This window comes from Equus quagga, unplaced genomic scaffold, assembly GCF_021613505.1.
Source record: "Equus quagga isolate Etosha38 unplaced genomic scaffold, UCLA_HA_Equagga_1.0 73442_RagTag, whole genome shotgun sequence".
Classification (NCBI taxonomy): domain Eukaryota; kingdom Metazoa; phylum Chordata; class Mammalia; order Perissodactyla; family Equidae; genus Equus; species Equus quagga.
Window position 1 is genome coordinate 11,625,000 of NW_025802777.1, and position 20,787 is coordinate 11,645,786.

Consider the following 20,787-nt stretch of genomic DNA (forward strand, 5'->3'; position numbering starts at 1 on the left):
GAAGCCCACTAGTCAAAACCTGTCCTGCCAGCACTTCTGCATGCCAGCCTGTTCTCCCCAACTTCTTAAATTTCACTCCAAATCCTGAATCATGGAGACAAACCCCCTGTCTCCCTGCAGATCAATCTCACAGAATAAAGCTGAATTCTCCTCCAAAAGCTGATGCCGTACTTAATTGACTATTTATGTATATCGGGCAAGAGAACCCCAATTTTGTGCAGTAACGAAACCAATAAATGTTATATGTCAATTACATCTCAATTCAAAAAACCCTACTTCTTTGTTTCTTATTGATGAGGATTATTTTAGGCTCGTTACTTTTAAAACTGCAGATGAGAAGGGGGCTGGTCACCCTTAATAAAAGCAACTCTGAGGAGCAGAGTTGGCTTGCCCTTTGTTGGGACATTTGTAAGGAAAACCTCCATCTGTAAAGATGCCTCACTCTCTGTGCCAGGAAGAAGGCGGGATGGTCTTATCTCTGGAAACTCTTAATGGGGAAGGCAAGGACTTAAGTTGGTTACTGTCTGGCAACCTCATGTAACTGGACCCCACCCCCCCAACATCCTCCTTTGTCTTTAGCTGAAGATAGTATTTAGGATGGTGGCTTCTGGCATTTACTTAATCTGATTTGATTCTTATCTAAAAGTTATAGGACCACCCAATAGCCAGACCCCACCTGCACTGATACCATTTTAACTTTTTTTCATATTCTTTCCTTTGTCTTGTAAAGAGATAACTCACATACCTATGCCTTAAATTTAGCCTTACCCTCAGCTCATTTTTGCAGCTGCAGCTCTGACTGCCCATGGGTCCTGTCCCCATGCTATTCCACACTATTCCCTAAATAAAAGAGCACTACTGCCAGATCTTGAGAGTCCAAGAAACCTTTCTTTCGACGACTCGGCTCACGGACCCCGCATCATTATGATCTTGTAGGACTTGCAAATGCAAACCCATCAGCTAACAGAGCTAGGTGATTTGTGAGCCCTTCCCTTGGGTGGCACCTGTAGCAATCAGTGTGCTGTATGTGTGGATGAGCTCCACTAGATGCTGGTTGGCTTGGTTTTGCTGTTGGAGAGAACCAGAGGGAGTAGGTGGGGGAAGTGTCCGCCAGTTCTTTCAGGCTCGGGTGAGGATCCCGGTCAGCTCATTAGAAACTGAACCCTCAGGCATCAGCTTGTAAAGTATGCAGTCACAACCCTTCCAGGGAAAGACTGGGAGATGGCTGTGTCTGTCTGCTCCCTCTATGCTGTCCTGGGGGGTTCCTATAGCAAATGCTCATGCTCCCATGAAAAACTGCTTCTTTGTTTGCTGTAGTTCTGTGGGACTTGAACACGAGCCCTGTTGGTGGTCCGATCTAGGTGTTTTGGGGGCTCATCCCTCGGGTGGGAGCCGTAAAAGTTGGGATGCTAGATATGCAGTCCAAACCCTGCACTCCTCAGGGAGAAGCTGGGAGTTGGGGGTTCTCTCCTGATGGTACAGCACTGTGCTGGGGGTGGGGTTTATGGTGAGAGTGTCTCAGCCTTTCCTACCCAATTTAATGTGAGTATTTTCCACTCCCTGGAGCTGTAGGAGTCACGTAGCTAATTTCTGGATTTCCCTCTGAGGGAATTACTCTTTGTGAAGCTATACATTCAGTGCGTCCATGGGAGGAAGGAAATTCAGGAGCCTCCTGTGTTGCCGTCTTGGTTCGGAGTCTCTCAATTTTCCACTCTAAAAGTTTTGGACTTATTTTTGCTCTTCTCTCTCAGTCTTACATCTCACAAACAATCAATGCAAGGAGCATCTTGACCGTAACCTCATTGAGAATAAGTGGATGTTGCTTCCAGTTTTCACTTGCTAATATTAGCCCTTTGAATTCCAGCCAAGAGAAAAGGAAATGCCAATCAGCATATAGATCAAAAGTCAAAATTAGGAAGCTCACCAACAGAGAAAGCAAAGGAGAGCTGTCCTTCCACTGTGATAATGAAATACCTCTTGCTTTTACCCATGCTGAACAACATCTATAACAATGTAACAAAGAGAGTGTGGCACAGTGGAAAATGAAAGAGATGGAGATGAAAGACTTAGGTTCTAGTCTGAGCTCTACACTCACTGGGTGATTTGGGCCAATCTTTCTCTAAATCTTGGTTTCATCATCTGTAAAGTGAGAGTGTTAAGCCTGTTCTAATATTGTAAGATTCTATCTGACGCCCTCATTTATATTATATAAAATATCTCTATTGCTTGTGTTTTTGAAATAGATTTTGGTATAAATGGCTAAGTAGGGGTGATTCCAACCCCTTACAGTCACTGACTAGTTGCCCCGAGGAACTCAAGGGTGGGTTTGGAAGTATTTAATTATTTTCCCAAATTGTTTTTTCTCCTTTTGTTGTGTTAAGGAGATGCAATCACCAACCTCGCCTCAATACAGGAGGTAGGGCTGTGACTTTTGCCTTATTTTTAATGCTAAGATCTCTCCAAGAGGAGTTTAGGCCTTATTACGGTAACCTGCAGTGTATGTGGAAGCATCTTTTCCAACTGAGCCTGTGCAAGCGAAGCCCCACCTCTCTCCTTTGAATATTCATTCCCCATCTGAAATAAATGTCCCTGCCTCCCCTTATTCGGTGACACCATGACTTTGGAAATGATTGCACATGGTCTCCTACTTGCTGCAAATATACTTGACTTTGTGAGACAACTACTTCCGGTGCAGAGTCTGATTTAACTCGCCAGGAGGCAAACCCACTTTGGTTTCGGTAACATTACCATGAACATGCTAGTGGGCTTCATTTTTATTTTGTTTTATTTTACTTATTTTTAATTATTTTATTGAGGTCGTGTTGGCTTATTGCATAAATTTCAGGTGTACATTACGATATATCAGTCTCTGCGTATAGTGCATTGTGTTCACCACCAATTGTCTAGTTTTCATCCATCACTATACATGTGTCCCTTTATCCCTTTCTACCTTCCCCCACCCATTTCCCCTCTGGCAACCACTAATCTGTTCTTTTCATCCACGTGTTTGTTTATCTTCCACATATGAGTGAAATCATCAGGTGATTGTATTTCTTTGTCTGCCTTATTTCACTTAGCATAATACCCTCAAGGTCTATCCATGTTGTCATAAAGGCATGATTTTCTCTTTTTTATGGCTAAGTAGTATTAGTGGGCTTCATTTTTAAAAAGAAAATATCACATCTAATTATTTTTTATTTTACAACTTCATATTTCTATAAACAATATATAGTTTAATTAAGGTTTCCTTAGAGATCAGAAAGATGATGGAAGCCCAGAAAGTGGAAAACAAGTTGTTTTTTTTTGTACCTCTTTGCCAGTAATATGAGGAATTTAGTAAGACAGAGAAGGCTGCTGCTTTCCATATGGCTGTGCAGTCACGTGCGCCTGAATGCTAATCTCTGTAGAGGAACTTTTCATATCAAAGAAGATGAAGATGACAATGATGAAGAATTGGGTATTATTTTGCAAAAAAACTCCCACAACCCTTTCTCCTGGTGGCATTTCCTATATAAAGATTTAACAATGGAAAAAATCTTACAGTAAGAGCTGGGAGCCATCGCATTTTCATAAACAACAGGAAGCAAAAGGTAGTAAGTAATGTGTAAGGAAACAAAACTTTGCCACTTGGTTTTCTGTTTCTTTTTTTAAAGAACAAATTTGGTCCTATTGTGCTGTCAACTATGTTTTGTTGGATTTATACAGTAAGCGTTAGCTGGCCCATTAAAGGAATTAAATAACATTGATTAATTAATTAAACATTAATCAAATAACAAAGATGAAGGGGATAAACTCCTGGGATGGAGAAGAGCAGCTCTTGTTTACAGTTGTATCTCCAGCTCCAAGCATAGTGCCTGAGATCCATGAGGTGGGCATCAATATTTGTGACATGAATAAAGGGCTGAGTAAAGGTTCAGAGATGCTGGAAAGGGTCTTTAATGAACAAATCATTCCAGGTGATGAAATTGGAGGTGACTGATGCTGTGATGTCTGATTATAGAGCTTTAAGCATGAGGGTCAAAGAAAGAGGGCTTTGAAGAAAGCGTAATGATCGCGTGGAATCCAAACTGCACAGAAATAAATGAAGACTTCCTTAATGAGTGTCAGGAATTGTGGTCAAGTTTCACACAATTAAGATGGATGAGGTTGTTTTTTATGCAATTTACGCAATGAGAATTGCACAAGTCTGCGTGGCTTGCCCCACCCATCGCTGAGGGTATATAAAAGGTCCAGGGAAGGTGGTGATAGTCATCCTCAGGGAACTTGCCCTTGCTAGCCAAACAAATCTACAGATCCTGACACCATGAGCCACTTTGGCAACTACTACGGGGGCCTGGGCCATGGCTTTGGCCGTGGATGTGGCAGCTTCCGCAGACTGAGCTCTAGCTTCGGTTCCGGATGTGGCAGCTTCCGCAGACTGGGCTCTGGCTTTGGCGCTGGATGTGGCAGCTTCCATGGACTGGGCTCTGGCTTCGGCTCTGGGTTTGGCAGCTTCCACAGACTGGGCTCTGGCTTCGGGTCCAGATTTGGCAGCTTCCACGGACTGGGCTCTGGCTTCAGAGGCTACGGATTCGGCTGTCACCGTCCATCATTCTATGGAGGATGTGGATTTTCCAGCTTCTACTGAAGAGTGAACTCATTCTTTGAACCATTGCAATCCTCGTAACATCCTGATTTAATACTGCTTTCAGCTCTTTTTACCCTCTATGTCAATTTCATAGCTGCTTTCTGAATAAACCATATAAACCAGGAGAGGCTGCTGTGTGAGTTCTTCAAAATCAAGACTCTGTTCTGGTAAGAAACAGTAGAAGTAGTGGCAACAGCAAGAGTGACCTGTAGAATGACCTGGAGTCTTACCTTTCAAGCTGTTGGTCCCTCCCTTCCCTTTTAATGTACCAATAGATCACATCTCTCATATTTCAATAATTTCAATAGCGGAGCAAACTTAGCATCATTTCTATTGACTTATTTCACAGAACCAGACCCAAGCTCCCTGAGGGCAGGGATTACACTTGCTTATTCACCACTGTGTGCTCTGTGCCTGTGACAGTCCTGGCATATAGAAGGCAGTCCAAGAATGTTTGGGGATTATGAGCCTTGCTCGCAGTTTTTATAATATAGAGCCATTTTGAATCTGTCCAATAATTATCTGAAACATCCTAATTTTGGGAATCATGATATTCTTGCACTCACCACATTTTCCCTACACACACACACACACACATGCACACTGTGGTTGAACATCTCTCCTCCTGGGTACAATTTCTGTTTGTTCCAGGAGCTGAAAGATTCCTCAACAGTCCCACAGTTGAGTAGCACTCTATATGTACCCTCTTAGAGAGTCAGGCAGAATACCTTGCAATTCGTCAAGAGACATGAGTTGAAAATTGTTTGCTGTCAAGGCAAGCCAGGGGGTGGGAAAAGATATTTGCAACGTATATAACTGACAAATGTGTGATCATGGACACCACTAGAAACAACCCAAATGTCTATCACCAATTGAGTGGAAAAATAAATTGTAGAATATTCTTACAATAGAATACTACACAACAACCATGATAATCGAACTAGAGCTCCGTGCCTCACCCTGGATAAACCTCACAGTGATAACGTTGGGTGTCAGAACCCAAGCATAATAGAATACAATACGAGCCTGTTTATTTAAGTTCCTAAACAGGAAAAACTAGATTACAGGGTTAGAAGTCAGGATATTGCTTACTTTTGGGAAAGCAGTATTTGGGAGAGGGCCTGAGGCAGCGGGGGAGGAGGGGAGGTTCTGGCATTTTTCCATTTTTTCCAACCTGGGGGTGGTCAAGTGCTCTGTCTCTGCTAAGTCATTGAGCTGTTAACTTATTTTTTGTGTATTTTTCTGCATGTTTGTTATATTCCAATTTTAAACAGTTATAAATTGATAACACTCCATGATTTAAAGAGTCGGCTAAGAACAGACGATTCAAACTATTTACCAAAGATTTTTTTTGAGTGCAGTCATGCATCGCTTAGTGACAGGCATCCTTTCTGAGAAACGCGTTGTTAGGCGATTCTTCATTGTGCGAAGATCACAGAGTATACTCACAGATGGGACAGCCTGCTACACACCAAGGCTATGTGGTACTAATCTTATGGGACCACTGTTGTATCCGCAGTGTGTCGTTGACCAAAATGTCATTATGCGGTACAAGACTGTACCTACTATGGACTCCTTACAGCAGAGGACATATGGGGGTTTCAAATGAGTAAACACATTGCTTTTAGTGTTAAGAAAATCAAAATCTAGCGATCTATAATAGGGGATATACAGAGGAGGAGGCATGAGAAGGGAGTGATGAGTTTCTGCTCTGAAAACTAGGAGAGAATTAAGGCAATTTTCCCTAATGCACTCGTGCTTTAGGATATTGACACATTATTTGTATCTTTACCTTAGTCACAGACCTAATTATACTTGAAAGAAGAAGACAAAAAATTAAACAGCAGCCAGAAAGAAACTCAAGTGAAGTACTTGAATTAAGAAACTTGGTTACAGGTTTCTCTTTTTAGCTTTTATAGAAATCAAGTCCACTTTGCTCAATGAAAACTGAGTATACGTGCTATGCAAAGGCCTGCATCGGTGCTCTGCTAGTGATATAAGTAGGAAGCGGGTATTATTAGCAGAGAAAAAAAAGCTAGCTAAACATAAATAGAACTTCAATGGGAATTTTGATGCCTAAAAGTTGTTCTAGAATGATTTTTGAAAATTACGTAGCAAGCTAAATTATTCCTTGAGATGTTATGTGGGAAAATTGTTACGCTGACATGAAAGATACAAATATGTTAAAGAAAATGGTGTTTGCCATTTCTTGAATTAATTTATTTACTCTGTTAAAATGGTTTGGAAAGGTAAACATATGAAGTTAATGTCCTTTGTGTTACTAAAAGATTTTTTTTTCTTTTTTTCTTTTTTCTTTTATTTTTTTGCTGAGGAAGACTGTCCCTGAACAAACGTCTCTGCCAATCTTCCTCTATTTTGCATGTGGGTCGCTGCCATGGCATGGCTGCCAAAGAGTGATGTAAGTCCACGCCTGGGAACTGAACCCAGGCTGCCTAAGCAGAGCGTGATGAACTCAACCACCAGGCCATGGGGCCAGCCTCATAAAAAATATTTTAGTTAGGAAACAGTATTAAAGATTTTCACATAAAGCCTTCAGTATTTCAATAGCATGCTTGATGGGTTTGGGACGGCGGATCAGAGCTTTAACAAAATTGATGTGGATATCAAACATTCCTTATGCTATTGAATATGTCTGAAAAACGTATATAGAAAAACAATGATGTGGTAACCAGGAGTTACTCATGAGGGCTGTTGAACATGGAGATTGGCACAAATCTTGGCCAGCCAGTCGCTTTTATGACCCCACTGCTGACTAGTTGACAGAAATAATATACCACACATGAGCCTTTCACTAAATTCAACTTTCCCTGAATGTTTGCTGAGATTTATCTTGCATAAGATGGATTAAACCTTCAAGGCTTAGGAAAAACTGTGCATTCATTTCCAGCTCACCAGCTAAATAGGATGCCAAGCTCATACTTGAAAGGAAGGCTTCAAGGATCATTCTGAAGCCTCAGGAAGGGACAGAATTCCATGCCACCACTCAAGATGCTAAGACTGAGGCTTTAAAAACACCCTTTTGTGCTGGAACCCAAATTAGCATTAATCAGTGAGCTATTACAAGTTTCAGACTACCTGTTATGAATAATTTTTCAGTGTCACTTGAGAATTAGAATTTTTTATTAAACTTTGGGTGACTACTATCTGGAAGGTCCTTAGAAGTAGTTGCTCAAAACCTCTACATATTTTATAAATGTTCCAGATTTATTGGTTATTTCTTATCTATTATAATTGTACTATAAACAAATGATAAATATATATGAATAAAAAAGTAAGATTTTGCTTGGTCCTCTATAATATCTAACTTGTGTTAAAACAGTTGAATCCTTGTTGACTTCAGATCAAGAAATATTTGCATTTATGACTTGGAACAGTGTTTCTGTATTAGTCAGGATGGCTAGTCTTTGCTGCAGTAACAAATAAACTGTCAAATCTCAGTGGCTTAATCCAGAAAAATCCATTTTTCTATGACTTTTGTCTCAGTCTTATTCAGGTCAGGCAACTCTCTTTAGCAAGAGCTGCAGCTCAGGGATCTGAGCTGGTTCCATCTTACGGCTTCTCTATCTCGTTGTTCCAGCCATGCTGAAGGGAGAGGAGAGAGCAGAGAGACTTCATATCAGCTCTCAAGTGCTTTGGATGGGATGCAACACGTCAGCTCTGTTCCCTTTCCCATCGGTGAGCACTCAGTCATCTGTCCCTGTGTGCCCAGGAAGGGGGCAATCAGTGGTCTTTGTCATGGCTCCTTTCCTCCACCAGAACTGGATGGTTTTGCACATCTCAGGGACCTTTTGCTGGATTTTTTTCAAATTTGTCGATTTAACGCAAATGTAAATATGAGGGAGAAATGGATAGATCAGAGATGAACTTTCTCAACTTGACATAAGACATTTTTTCTAGGCTGACACACTGCCTTGTCACTTTAAAATGGTACAAGCTGCCTTCATAACATTCCAAAACTCAAATAAATATGTAAATTCACTTATCTCTCTACCTCTATACAGATATATGTTATAAGCATTAAATCTACAAAATATTTTAATTTGTTTTATCTTATAAACATAGACAAAAAGATGTTTAAAGTTTCAAAATCTTATATTTTCAAAATGAACTTGGAGACACAGCACCCAGCCCCTCAATAAATGGTTGGATTTCTTTAGCAGTAATTTTGCCAAGTGGTTTTAAGGACTTAAGGTAGGAACCAAAGCGTATCTAATAATTATTAATTTATTTATTCAATCAGTACCTCACTTGGGGTCTTCCTGTATCTCAGCATTTTTGATAAAAACATTCTTAGTATTATAATAGCTCAAAGTGTCTTTTTTCCTTACTCCCATCTTTGTCTCTTCAACTAAGTCTGTATAATCTTCTTTCTCCACCTGGTCTTTACTATCTGCACCAAAAAAACTCCATGTCCACAATAACAATTTGAGAGATTAGGACCTTAGCTGAAGTTTTCAGGGCGGGGGCGGGGGGAGCATGGAGAAATGATCATGTGAGGTAAGGCGAATACGTCTACCAACGTGCCGGGGAGCTCATTCACACAGTCTAGCCCTGCCCAAGCTCATACCCTCCATTCATCATGTGAATCTCTGAGAGAGCAGTCCTGTGTCTCACTCCAGTGGGTCTCACAGACAACAACCCCTTCCTGCTCTTTACTGTCCAAGAAAAAATCTGCTTGTCCTTAGTCCTCTGGAATTTTGGCAAATAAAATTTTCTCCATCTTGTTACACATTGTTATATCCTACCTACTTCTTAACAAACTTTTAGGTGACTTATAGTAAAAACCAGTCACAAGAAAACCATGAAGCTTTAGAGACAAAGGACAAGACATGAATAATGAAGAGCGACAACTATACCAGTTAGCCCAGAATGAAGACAAACTGTTGTGATTGAGTTAAAAATCTAGCTATAAGCTTCCTAGCTGATGAGGTCATTAAGGAAACTCGGTAATTTTCATCTTACTTGAGTTGGTAAGTTGGTTTTTCAGTTTGACGTGACTCTTCTTGGTTTGGGCTCCATCATCTGATGTGTGGCCCACCTTTGTTTCATTTATTTCTTTAATGTGCATTCCTTATATGTCCTCATTTATTGATCCAAGTCAATTTGGGTCAATTCATTGACCCAAGTCAGTGAAAAAAACATTAGCATAAGAGGACCAAAGATAGCTTTAGGATATGTTTTGGAGATAAATTTCAATGTTAGTTATCACTCATTCATTCATTCATCCTTTCAAATATTATTGAACACTGACATGTTCCAGACACTGTGCAAAGCATATGGGAGGTGGTTATTAGTACTCCTTGTTTCCAATAGACTGCAGTCTAAAGAAAATAAAGCTTAGAGAGGTTTAGCTTCTTATCTGAATTTAACAGAGAACTAGTCAAATTACAAAGCTGGAATTTGAAACCAAGTCATGTTCTTAACTTTTATGCCCTACTTCCTCTGTGGTAGGCAGAATTTCTATAATGGCCTCCATAAAAATGTCCTTCTCTTATCCATGGAAGCTGGGAATATGATGAAATATCACTCCTATGATTGTGTTACGTTATGTGGCGCAGTTGACCTTATGATTACTTGGGTGGGCCTAATTGCAGGATTCCTTAAAAGCAGAGAGTTTTCTTTGACTGGGAGTAGAAGAGGAAGTCTGATCAAAGCCTGAGGAAGATTCAGTACACTGTTGCTGGCTTTGAAGATGGAGGAGGGCACTTGTGAAGGAATGTAGGCATCTGCTAGGAGCAGAGTGCAGCTCCCAGCTCATAGCCAGCAAGGAAATGGGTGCCTCAGGCCTACAGCCACAACTCGAATGAGCTTGGAATTACATTCATCTCCAGAGCCTTCAGATAATAGCCTAGGCTGGCTGTCACCTTGACTTTGGTCTTATGACATCCTAAGTAGAGAATCCAATCAAGCTCACTGGATTTCTGACCCACAGAATGGTGACATCATAAAATGTGTTGTTTAAGTTGTTAAGTTTGGGGTAATTTGTTACACAGCAATAGAAAACTAATGTATCCTTTCAGATTAAAAATAAAATCCATCAGGCCACCTTCTTTGGGTAATTTGATCAGCCAGTTGTGAATCAAAGCAACTGTCTTATCTTCTACCAACGTTCTTCCCTGTTTCCCTAAAGTTACCATGAGAAAATTCCATGGAATCCAGTTCTAGCTACACTTCAGATACATACTTTGAATGGCTCTTTATAGTCAAGAAGTGTTTTCATACATATTCCGCTTTGGGGAGCCAGGAATGGCAGGTGGCTCTGAGCCCATTTGCTCAGTGAGAAAACAGAAGCTCAAAGGTTAGAAGACTTGTACAATGTCACATAGAAAATTAGCGGTAGATCTTGGTTGTTTCAATGTGTTTTTATCTTTTTTTTTTAAAGATTGGCACCTGAGCTAACAACTGTTGCCACCATCTTGTTTTGTTTTGTTTTTTCTGCTTCATCTCCCCAAATCCCCCCAGCACATAGCTGTATATCCTCGTTGCAGGTCCTTCTAGTTGTGGCATGTGGGATGCTGCCTCAACATGGCCTGACAAGCGGTGCCATGTCTGCGCCCGGGATTCGAACTGGCAAAACCCTGGGCCGCCGCAGCGGAGCGTGCGAATTTAACCACTTGGCTACGGGGCCGGCCCCACATTTTTAAAAATCTTCTTTCCTTCAGAAAACAAGATTCCTAAGTCTTACTTTTTGTGGCAAAATTACGTCTAAAGGTGGATTTAATGTCTGATGCAGTTGTGACATTTATGTAAGAAAATATTCTATAATTTGTTTTTCTGCTCTCATTTTTAGACATATTTCATTACCATAGCCTCTTGAGTTTTGCCAGCAAAATGTCTTTTAGTGACCTCAATCATATGCTCTTGATTTGTTTAAACCATGCCATTGTCATTTCAGTAGCGGTCCGGCTGGTTGGCATTTTATAGAACCTCACCTCCATTGTTATATGAATAGACATTGAAAATCATTTTGATGCAGAAAAAGAAAGAAACTAAATTTAGGTTACCAAAGAAAACTCACTTTTTGACCCTGAGCCCCAAAGAGCACAACATAAATGCTGGACAAACTATTTTTGTCCTCTGTTTTGTAAATGAGTTCTTTTCTTTTTCTGTTGACTACTGTCTGGCACAGCTTCTGTTTTCAGAGCATAAAAAAGATGGGAATTGTGAAAACAAGGAAATAAAATCTTGCCTGAAACAGCTTGGCCTGTGAATCATGGCCTGTCTCCTCCGTAGCCCGTGCACAGCCACTAAGTCATTTATGAATGAAGGAGCATGGGTTAGCGATGGCATCAACAAAAGAATGAAGACTGATGGATTCTATTTCTGGTTCCAAATTGATGATAAAATGACTTTAGAGAAGTCCCTTTAACTTCTTTCAGGGTCTCTACCTGTGAAAGGAGAAGAAAACTCGTTTTTTCTTGAAGATGATATAAAAGACCTGCTTAGCCTCCCATCTTTGCAGCTTTCTGGTTCTCACAGCTGGATCTCTTAAACTTCAACCCAGCATACCAGCTCTGTGGTCCACGCTTTTTCTTGGTAGACGAGAACCCAGGATAATAACTCAACTGACTCAGTTTTGAGGTTGGTTCACTTGGAGTTTTGATCCCGGGTTGGATTCTGGCTTAGTTCTTAGCGGTCCATCTCTTGCCTATAACCCCATTCTAGTAACTGGATCTCCAGCCCGTTTTTGTACATCTGAGCCTGTCCTCTAGTTTTCTGTCTTCTGGACCACTACCTCTGAGGCTGAGGCTCTGTAGCAGAGTCTTTTGGTTTTCCTGTCGTATTTCAGCCAGAATAGGCAGGTTCCAACTGTCTTCAGCTATCTGTCCCACCAACACTTGAGAACTAACTCTTAAAAATCATTCCTTAAAATTTTTTATATCAAATGTTGAAATAAAAATGCTTGTAAAATATGCACAAAACACAATAACTAACAACACAAGAATATTGAAATATTCTACCCAGTTATTACTACCAAAAATAATTTTTGTTATCTTTGACGTCCCTGACTCACCCACTTCTTGTTGTACTCAGAGGAAACCACTCTGCTAAGATTTATGTTTGTCATTCTCTCTCTCTTTTTAGTTTCTCCAGGTGGTAATTCCCTAAATATTATATTGTTCAGTGTTGTGTGTTTCGAACTTAATATGGACAAAACTAGAGTGTGTATCTTATGCTACTTGCTTTTTTAGTTCAATCTTATGTTCCTGGGATTCATCCATGTTTTTGCATTTATCTGCAATTCATTAATTTTCATAAGAGTACTGTGTTTCCTTCCATGACTATCTTGCAGTTTGTTTCTCTCTTCTACAGTTGATGAATACGTGGGTTGTTTCTATTTTTCTTTCTATTACAAAAGTGCTGTTATGAATATGCACTTGTCCTCTAGAAGTACCTGCTGGGTGATACAGTTTTCCAAGACGTCTGTCTTAATGTAAAGTCCCACCAGAAGGGGCCGGCCCCGTTGCCAAGTGGTTAAGTTTGCGTGCTCTGCTTCAGCGGCCCAGGGTTTCGCCTGTTTGAATCCTGGGCGCGGACATGGCACCGCTCACCAGGCCATGCTGAGGTGGCATCCCACATGCCACAACTAGAAGGACCCACAACTGAAAATACACAACTATGTACTGGGGGGATTTGGGAGAAAAAGGAAAAATAAAATCTTAAAAAAAAAAAATCTCACCAGAAGAGTAACTGCAGATCTTTACTAACTGTAGATTTTACCAGACTTTAGCTTTCGCCAGTCTGGTGGTGGTAGTATGGTACCTTGTGGAGGTTTGAATTTTCATTTTCTTGGTGACTAACAAGTCTGAGAATCTTGCTTATATTTATTCGGCCATTTGGGTTTACTCGTCTCTGAAGATCTGTTCAAATCTTTTGTTTCAGCTTTCTATCAGTCATCTGCTTTGTTCTTAGAAGTTCATAGAGGTTCTTTATATACTCTAGATACCATTCCTTTGTCAGTAATACATATGGCAAACATGTTTTACTGGTTTGTGGCTTGTATTTTTATTATTTTTAATATCTTTTGGTAAAGAAAAGTTCTCTTAATTCAAGCTAATTTACCTATATCCTCCATTATGATTTACATTTTTTGCATCTTGTGTAAGAAATGTTTTCCTATCCCTCATGTCACCAAAATGTTGTCCTATGTTATGCCTAAAAGTTTTACAGTTTTGCCTTTTATGGTTAAGACTTTAATTCATCTGGAGTTGATTTCTGGGCATGTGGTAAAGTAGGGCTTTGAATTCATATTTTCCACACTAATGACGATTGTTCCAGTCATGTTTATTAAAAATCTATCCTTTCCCCATTGACGTGCACTACCTACTCTGATATAAATCACATTTCAAGTCTGTTTTGAGCTCTCTAATTTGTTTCTTTGATCTATTTGCCTTTCCCTGTGGTAATATGATAGTGTCACAATTGTTAAAGCTTTATAAGAATTATTTTTTTAGTTAATAAATACCTTAACCCATTTTACCCAGCTCCAACCCCAACCTCTGGCAATCACAATCTGTTCTCTGTATCTATGAGCTTGGTGATTTCTTGTCATTTTGATAATAGTCGTTCTAACAGGTGTGAGATTATATCTCATCGTGGTTTTGATTTGCATTTCTCTGATGATTAGTGATGCTGAGCAGCTTTTCATGTATGTGTTGGCCACCTGTAAGCTTTTTTTTTTGAAAAATGTGTATTCAGATCCTCTAACCATTTTCAATAGAACTGGGTGTTTTTGTTTTTGTTTTTTTTTAAGATTTTATTTTTTCCTTTTTCTCCCCAAAGCCCCCCGGTACATAGTTGTGTATTCTTCGCTGTGGGTTCTTCTAGTTGTGGCATGTGGGATGCTGCCTCAGCGTGGTCTGATGAGCAGTGCCATGTCCGCGCCCAGGATTCGAACTAACGAAACACTGGGCCGCCTGCAGCGGAGCGCGCGAACTTAACCACTCGGCCACGGGGCCAGCCCCGAACTGGGTGTTTTTTTTGCTAATAATTTTTTGTTTGTTTTTTGAAATAACAAGTGTTGGCGAGGATGTGGAGAAAAGGAAACTCTTGTGGACTGTTGGTAGGAATGTAAACTGGTGCAGCCACTATGGAAAACAGTATGGAGGTTCCTCAAAAAATTAAAAATAGAACTACCATATGATCCAGCAATTTCACTTCTAGGTATTTACCCAAAGAAAACAAAAACACTAATTTGAGAAGATATATGCGCATCCATGTTCATTGCAGCATTATTTACAATAGCTGAGATATGGAAACAAACTAAATGTCCAACAATAGAGGAATGGATAAAAAAGTTGTGGCGTACACATATACAATGGAATACTATTCAGCGACAAAAAAAAAAGAACGAAATCTTGCCATCTATGACAACATGGATGGAGCTCGAGGGCATTATGCTAAAGGAAATAAGTTAGATAGAGAAAGACAAATATTGTATAATCTCACTATCTGTGGAATATAAAAAAACAAACAAATGAAAATTAACTGTAACTCTCATTCAGACAGTAAGTCAATGACAATGTAAAGTGTAAAGGGAGTATTGTTGCCTTCTCCTAAGGATGAAGTTGCTTATTATCAGTTAAAAGTACAACTTTGTTAGAGGAAACTTGTGAAAAACTGAATTTTTTTTACAATAACATTTTTAATTCTAATAAACCACCATTTATAAGATTAAATTAACATAGTGGTAATACCCCTATCTGTATAGTTTTATGATATTTTTCAGGGCAGGCCATTAACATCACTGAAAAGAAGTTCTGATTTTTTTTTAAATTTGGTGGAAGACTCAGTTTGACATTTTGATAATTATATTGAAATAATGTTAAAACTGTTCCATTGATCTATTTTCCTTTCCCTACAATAATATGATAGTGTCAAAGCTTTATAAGAATTCTTGATATCTAATAAAGCAAGCTTCACTAACTTTTTGTTCTTTTAGAATGTCTTGATTGTTCTTGGCCCTAGGATCTTCCATAAAGATTTTGGAATCTTTTCTTTTGACAAGTTACACATACACATATACACAAACTCATTGCAATTTTGATTGAAAATTCATTTAATCTATAGATCAATTTGCAGAGAACTGATTTGTTTTGATATTACTTCTTCCAATCCATGAACATGGTATATTTTTTATATCTCTCCATTTAATTAGGATTCTTTGATTAATAATTCTTTTAATTATTAATCTGTCTATAAAGGTCTTATAGATGTTTTCTTAAATTTATTCTTAGGAACATACACACACATTTGCTGTGATTAATAATTTGAATATCCTATTTTGAGAAAACTAGGTCAGATCTACTTTTCTTTCCTCCTCTCCTCCTTTAATTGTGTAGTTTTCTTTTTTCTTAGAGTTAATAGAAGTTTTTTATTTTTTATTAAATCATGGATATAAATTTTTGTCAGTTAAAAATATGTAAATATCTTTTTTCTCTAATGGCTTGTCATTTCTTTCTTTTACATTTCACAATGAACCAAATTATATATTTATAAATTATAAATATATAAATTATATCAATACCAAATTATATACATATATAACATTTTTTCACATTGCTGTTTATGAGTAAGATTGACCTGTAATTTTCCATTCTCATAATATCTTTGTCAGTTTTTGATACAAGGTTATGTTAGATTTATAAATCACTTGGGAAACATCTCTTCTTATTTTAGGAAGAATTTTGACTAATTCAATTTTTTAAAATGTTAATAAGCATATTCATTGTTTTTTATTGCTTTTTAAGGCTATTTTGTAAGTTATATATTTCAAAGATCTTCCCATGTCATCTAAGTGTTCACATTTATTGACATAAAGTTATTATTTTTTAAAATATTTGTAGCATCTGTAATTTTGTCCTATTTTCTTTCCATATTATTTATTCTTTCTTTTTCCTTGAGCATACTTGTCAGAGATTTGTCAATTTTATTATTCTTTCAAATAACCTAATTTTCACGTCACCCTTCCTCTCTATTGTATGTTTGCTCTCTGTTATTTTACGTTATCTTTATTTTTTAGTCCTTTAATGTTCTTTGGAAGCTTAGATAAATTTTTAGTCTTCTTGCTTTTCCATTATAATCACATTACACTATAAATTTCACTATAAACACTACTTTACCTTTCTTTCACAAGGTTTATGGGACACATACTATTTGTATTATGATTCCAATTCTAAATATCTTATAATTTCCCTTGTGATTTCTCCTTGACCTATGAATTGTTAAATTTGTGCTTTTAAATTTCCAAACATATGGAGATTTTTGCTTATATTTTTGTTATAAGTAACAATTACATAAAAAAGAATTTATCCATTTCTTCTAGGTTATCCAATTTGTTGGTATATAGTTTTTCATAGTATTCTCTTATAATCCTTTGTATTTCTGTGGTATCTGTTTAATTTCTCCTCTTTCATTTCTAATTTTATTTATTTGAGCCTTCTCTCTTTTTTGCTTAGTGAGTCTGGCTAAGGGTTTACCAATTTTGTTTATCTTCTTAAAGAACAAGGTCTTAGTTTCACTGATTCTTTCTACTGTTTTTTGTCTCTTATGTGGAAGATAAACAAACACATAGAAAAAAGCAACAGATCAATGGTTACCAGAGGGGAAGAGGGTTGGGGGTGGGTAAAAGGGGTAAAGGGGCATGTGTATATGGTGACAGATAAAAATTAGACTATTGGTGGTGAGCACGATGCAGTCTATACAGAAACTGATAAATAGTAATGTATATCTGAAAATACACAATGTTATAAGCCAATATGACCTCAATAAAATAAGTGAAAGTATGGGAAAAAGTATGTTAAAATATTTCACTATTATGGTGGAATTGCCTATTTTCCCATACTTCTGTCCATTTTTGCTTTAAATATTTTAAAGCTATGTTACTTAGTGTTTTGTCCTAATACCTTCTTTTGACACTGATGCTTAGGAAAATTGATTAATGCATTTGGCTAGTTTAGGGTTAATTTTCAATGAACAATCCTTACTCTGCCAAAGATCTTTCCACTGTCTAGGAATTTACATCAATATGTATTTTAGCTGTACAAATAAAAGAAAGCATTAGATAAGTGGCCTGTGTAAATAACACCAGCAGGATTTATGCAAATTATTAGGATTTTTTTTCTTTTGATGATGGTGAGGAAGTTGGGTTTGTACTCGTCTTGTTGGATTCATTAAATAGGTTTAATATCAGTTTCCATATGGGATGCATTAACTTGCTCATGAGTCTCTGAGTCTATTTTGTCTCTGGAGAGGAAAAACATGACGCCGGGAGCCATGAGTCAGCGATGGAAAGAAGATGAAGGAAGGAGCCACAGAAAAGGACCGAGTTGGTTAATGTCTTATCGGTCTGGTCTGGAGCGTCCTCTCAGCATCTTCCTTCTCTTATGTAGTTTCTTGGCTTCTTAAGGAGGTATTAAGGAGATAGAAAGTTTCGCTTTCAAGGGAAATACTGCTACCCCAGTTTCAATTGCCACATAAGAAAGCATTAAATAATATACAGAGCGTGGACGTTAAACATTAGACACTTAGACCAGCATTTGTGAAATCTTAGCTTTGTGGCACCATTTTATAAAATGCAGGTTACCTTTAATCCTAAACATATTCAGAATATGATAGCAATTACCCATAATTTTTGGAGATATGCGGGAACAATACATTTTTTAACTGACAGAGCACAGTTTCTTTTGAAGTGCTTTATCAGGAATGAAAATGATGAAGTGTGCTGAGAATATGCAAATACATTCAAGTGCACACAATTAAAACCCTGAGATGTATTTGATGATAAATCACTTCACTGTGGTTGCAAGTATTCGCAATAGGAATTCAAATTGATAATTATGATTATATGATTCTTAGAATAGCTAATAGTTTTTCATTTTCATCTGCTCTTTGAAACAAAAAGAGGAATATAATACCTTAAAACCAATCTAAAACAGGGAGATTGCATTTCAAATATATGGGAACTTTTTCTTCTCTCTAGCAGTCTGGTATAGAAGTGCCTTGAGAAAACCACAAATAGAAAAAAAAAAAAAAAAAGGCTTGTCTTATTCCGTCTCCCACTCTTAACTTCAGAATAAATCTCAAAAGCATGTCCCAGTTCCAAAATTATCTTCAATACAGGCCTTAAAGATGAGAGTAGGTGTCCTATGTACCATTACAATACAAACGGGTTGTGCTGGAATCTAAGCCTCCGTCTAACCAACGTCTTCACTGAGTAAGCCCTGAACTGATGGAATCACCTTATGATGGGAGTGTGCGTGGGGGTGTGTTAGAAGAGGACTATCGTGATTTCTTGATTTAGACATTCATCCTCATCTAGGCCATTTCCTCTCTGCTTTTTGTTGCTTTTTCAGCTTGGAGGGATGAGTCAAGCTGAACAGATGATCTTCCAATTCAGAAATCACATTGATTGCAAATTTGATGACTTTGCAAAGGTACAGGAAGGCTAGCTCGGATGTTCGGATCATTGAGAGCTCGCTGGCTTGGTGAAGGGAAATTAGTTCATTCCTCCTGGCATGGGATCTCCCCTGAAGAGAAGACTGTTCTGTCACTCCCTCCTTCATCTTTTGTCTGCCTGGCTCTGGCTTATTTTAATTTTTAATTTTCAGAAGTACTTATTTTAAAGTGTAGGCTTCTGATTATTCATGGATGATGAGGTCAATAGATCAGGAGATGATTGCCATTGAAAAGACAGTTTGTTACTCACAGTTCCCAAGAAGAGGTGGCATGCCACTTATGCAGGGCCACATGGGGAAGCAGCAGGGTTGGTTGGGAGCAAGAAGAAAAGAGAGACGAGAGCCTTTCTTGCGGTTTCAGCAGGAAGGAATGAGTGAGGTGGAGTCTGCAGCCTCAGGATTGTCGTCTGAATAATTTCAGTGGGCTCGGGGGTGTTGGGGCTGTCCTGAGTTGTTTGGTACCTGACCCGGGGTAATTAGGGCCGGGGAATAGTGGCCCCAGAGTGTAAGAGTCTGATAAAAGTGGTGCTTGGGGGTGTGGGCTCTGGATTGGCTGGTTTGCATGTGAAAGGCATCTTGCAGGTGAGTCCTTCAGTATCTCTAGGAAGGAGCCAATCCTGGGAGGGACAGTCCCTCCAGGGTCAACGAGGCTCTAAGATGTCAAAGCATCAGGATCACATAGTCAATACAGTGCTTAATAAATAAGTGTCCCCTTTCCTTCTCAAGGCTTTGCACAATTGTCTGAGTGACTAGATTCCAGGTAGTCCCATGACCAGGATGAGAGAGCCTGTGTGGGCTGACAGAACGCTGTGTCAGAGGTTAGGGTTCACCTTCCTTCCTCCCACAGCTAACCCGGGGTGGTGGATTCTGCCACGGAATTTCCTTAAGATACCACATAACCCCTCTGAGTTTCATCTGTGAAGTATGGACAAGAGCGGTCTTATCTACTGAGAATGAATTATAAAACAGACATGAAAAGGGATTTAAAACACAGCATATGGACTGTACAAGTAGGATTCATGATTACTTAGGAGGGAAAAGAAGCAGATACCTCAAAAGAAGCATCAGCTAAAACGGAAACAACATACTACCGACAATGAAGTGAAACCAGTCTTTTTTAGTTTGATTTAAAGCTCCTATAGTAAGCATGGGTTCCATTTGGCATTCCTAGACTTAGCATTTTGGCTATGAGTTGAGGTAATTCAGAGAATCTGGCAAGCCTGTAACTCACTGTTGAGATGCTGGCCAAATCTGTTGCATCTCTTAATTGAATTATCACAGCACTTATCTGTGTGTTCTTGTCTATTTTTTTTTTTTAAAGATTTTTTTATTTTTTCCTTTTTCTCCCCAAAGCCCCCCGGTACATAGTTGTATATTCTTCGTTGTGGGTCCTTCTAGTTGTGGCATGTGGGACGCTGCCTCAGCGTGGTTTGATGAGCAGTGCCACGTCCGCACCCAGGATTCGAACCAACGAAACACTGGACCGCCTGCAGCGGAGCGCACAAACTTAACCACTCGGCCACGGGGCCAGCCCCTCTTGTCTATTTCTTTTGAAGTAAGATTTGGGAGATTTCCCTTTATGCCCTTAAGCATTTTAGGTTTCCACAAAACAGTTTCCACAAGACTGTTTTCCTTTATGTCTGGGACAAAGTCCTAGAGTGGCCTTCATTATAGTGTTTCCCA

The 20,787-nt window shown here is 38.8% G+C and overlaps 1 protein-coding gene across 1 annotated transcript; it reads left to right on the plus strand.

The window, feature by feature from the left end:
- The first annotated feature begins 4,234 nt into the window (after nucleotides 1–4,234).
- Nucleotides 4,235–4,750, plus strand: LOC124234300 (keratin-associated protein 19-3-like). Its single transcript, XM_046651602.1, has one exon. The coding sequence runs from the start codon at nucleotides 4,304–4,306 to the stop codon at nucleotides 4,625–4,627; it is 324 nt and encodes a 107-aa protein (XP_046507558.1). The 5' UTR covers nucleotides 4,235–4,303; the 3' UTR covers nucleotides 4,628–4,750.
- Nucleotides 4,751–20,787: the final 16,037 nt, after the last annotated feature.

Excerpts from the sequence above, each read along its gene's own strand:
- LOC124234300 (XM_046651602.1), top strand. The coding sequence starts at position 4,304 with ATGAGCCACTTTGGCAACTACTACGGGGGCCTGGGCCATGGCTTTGGC.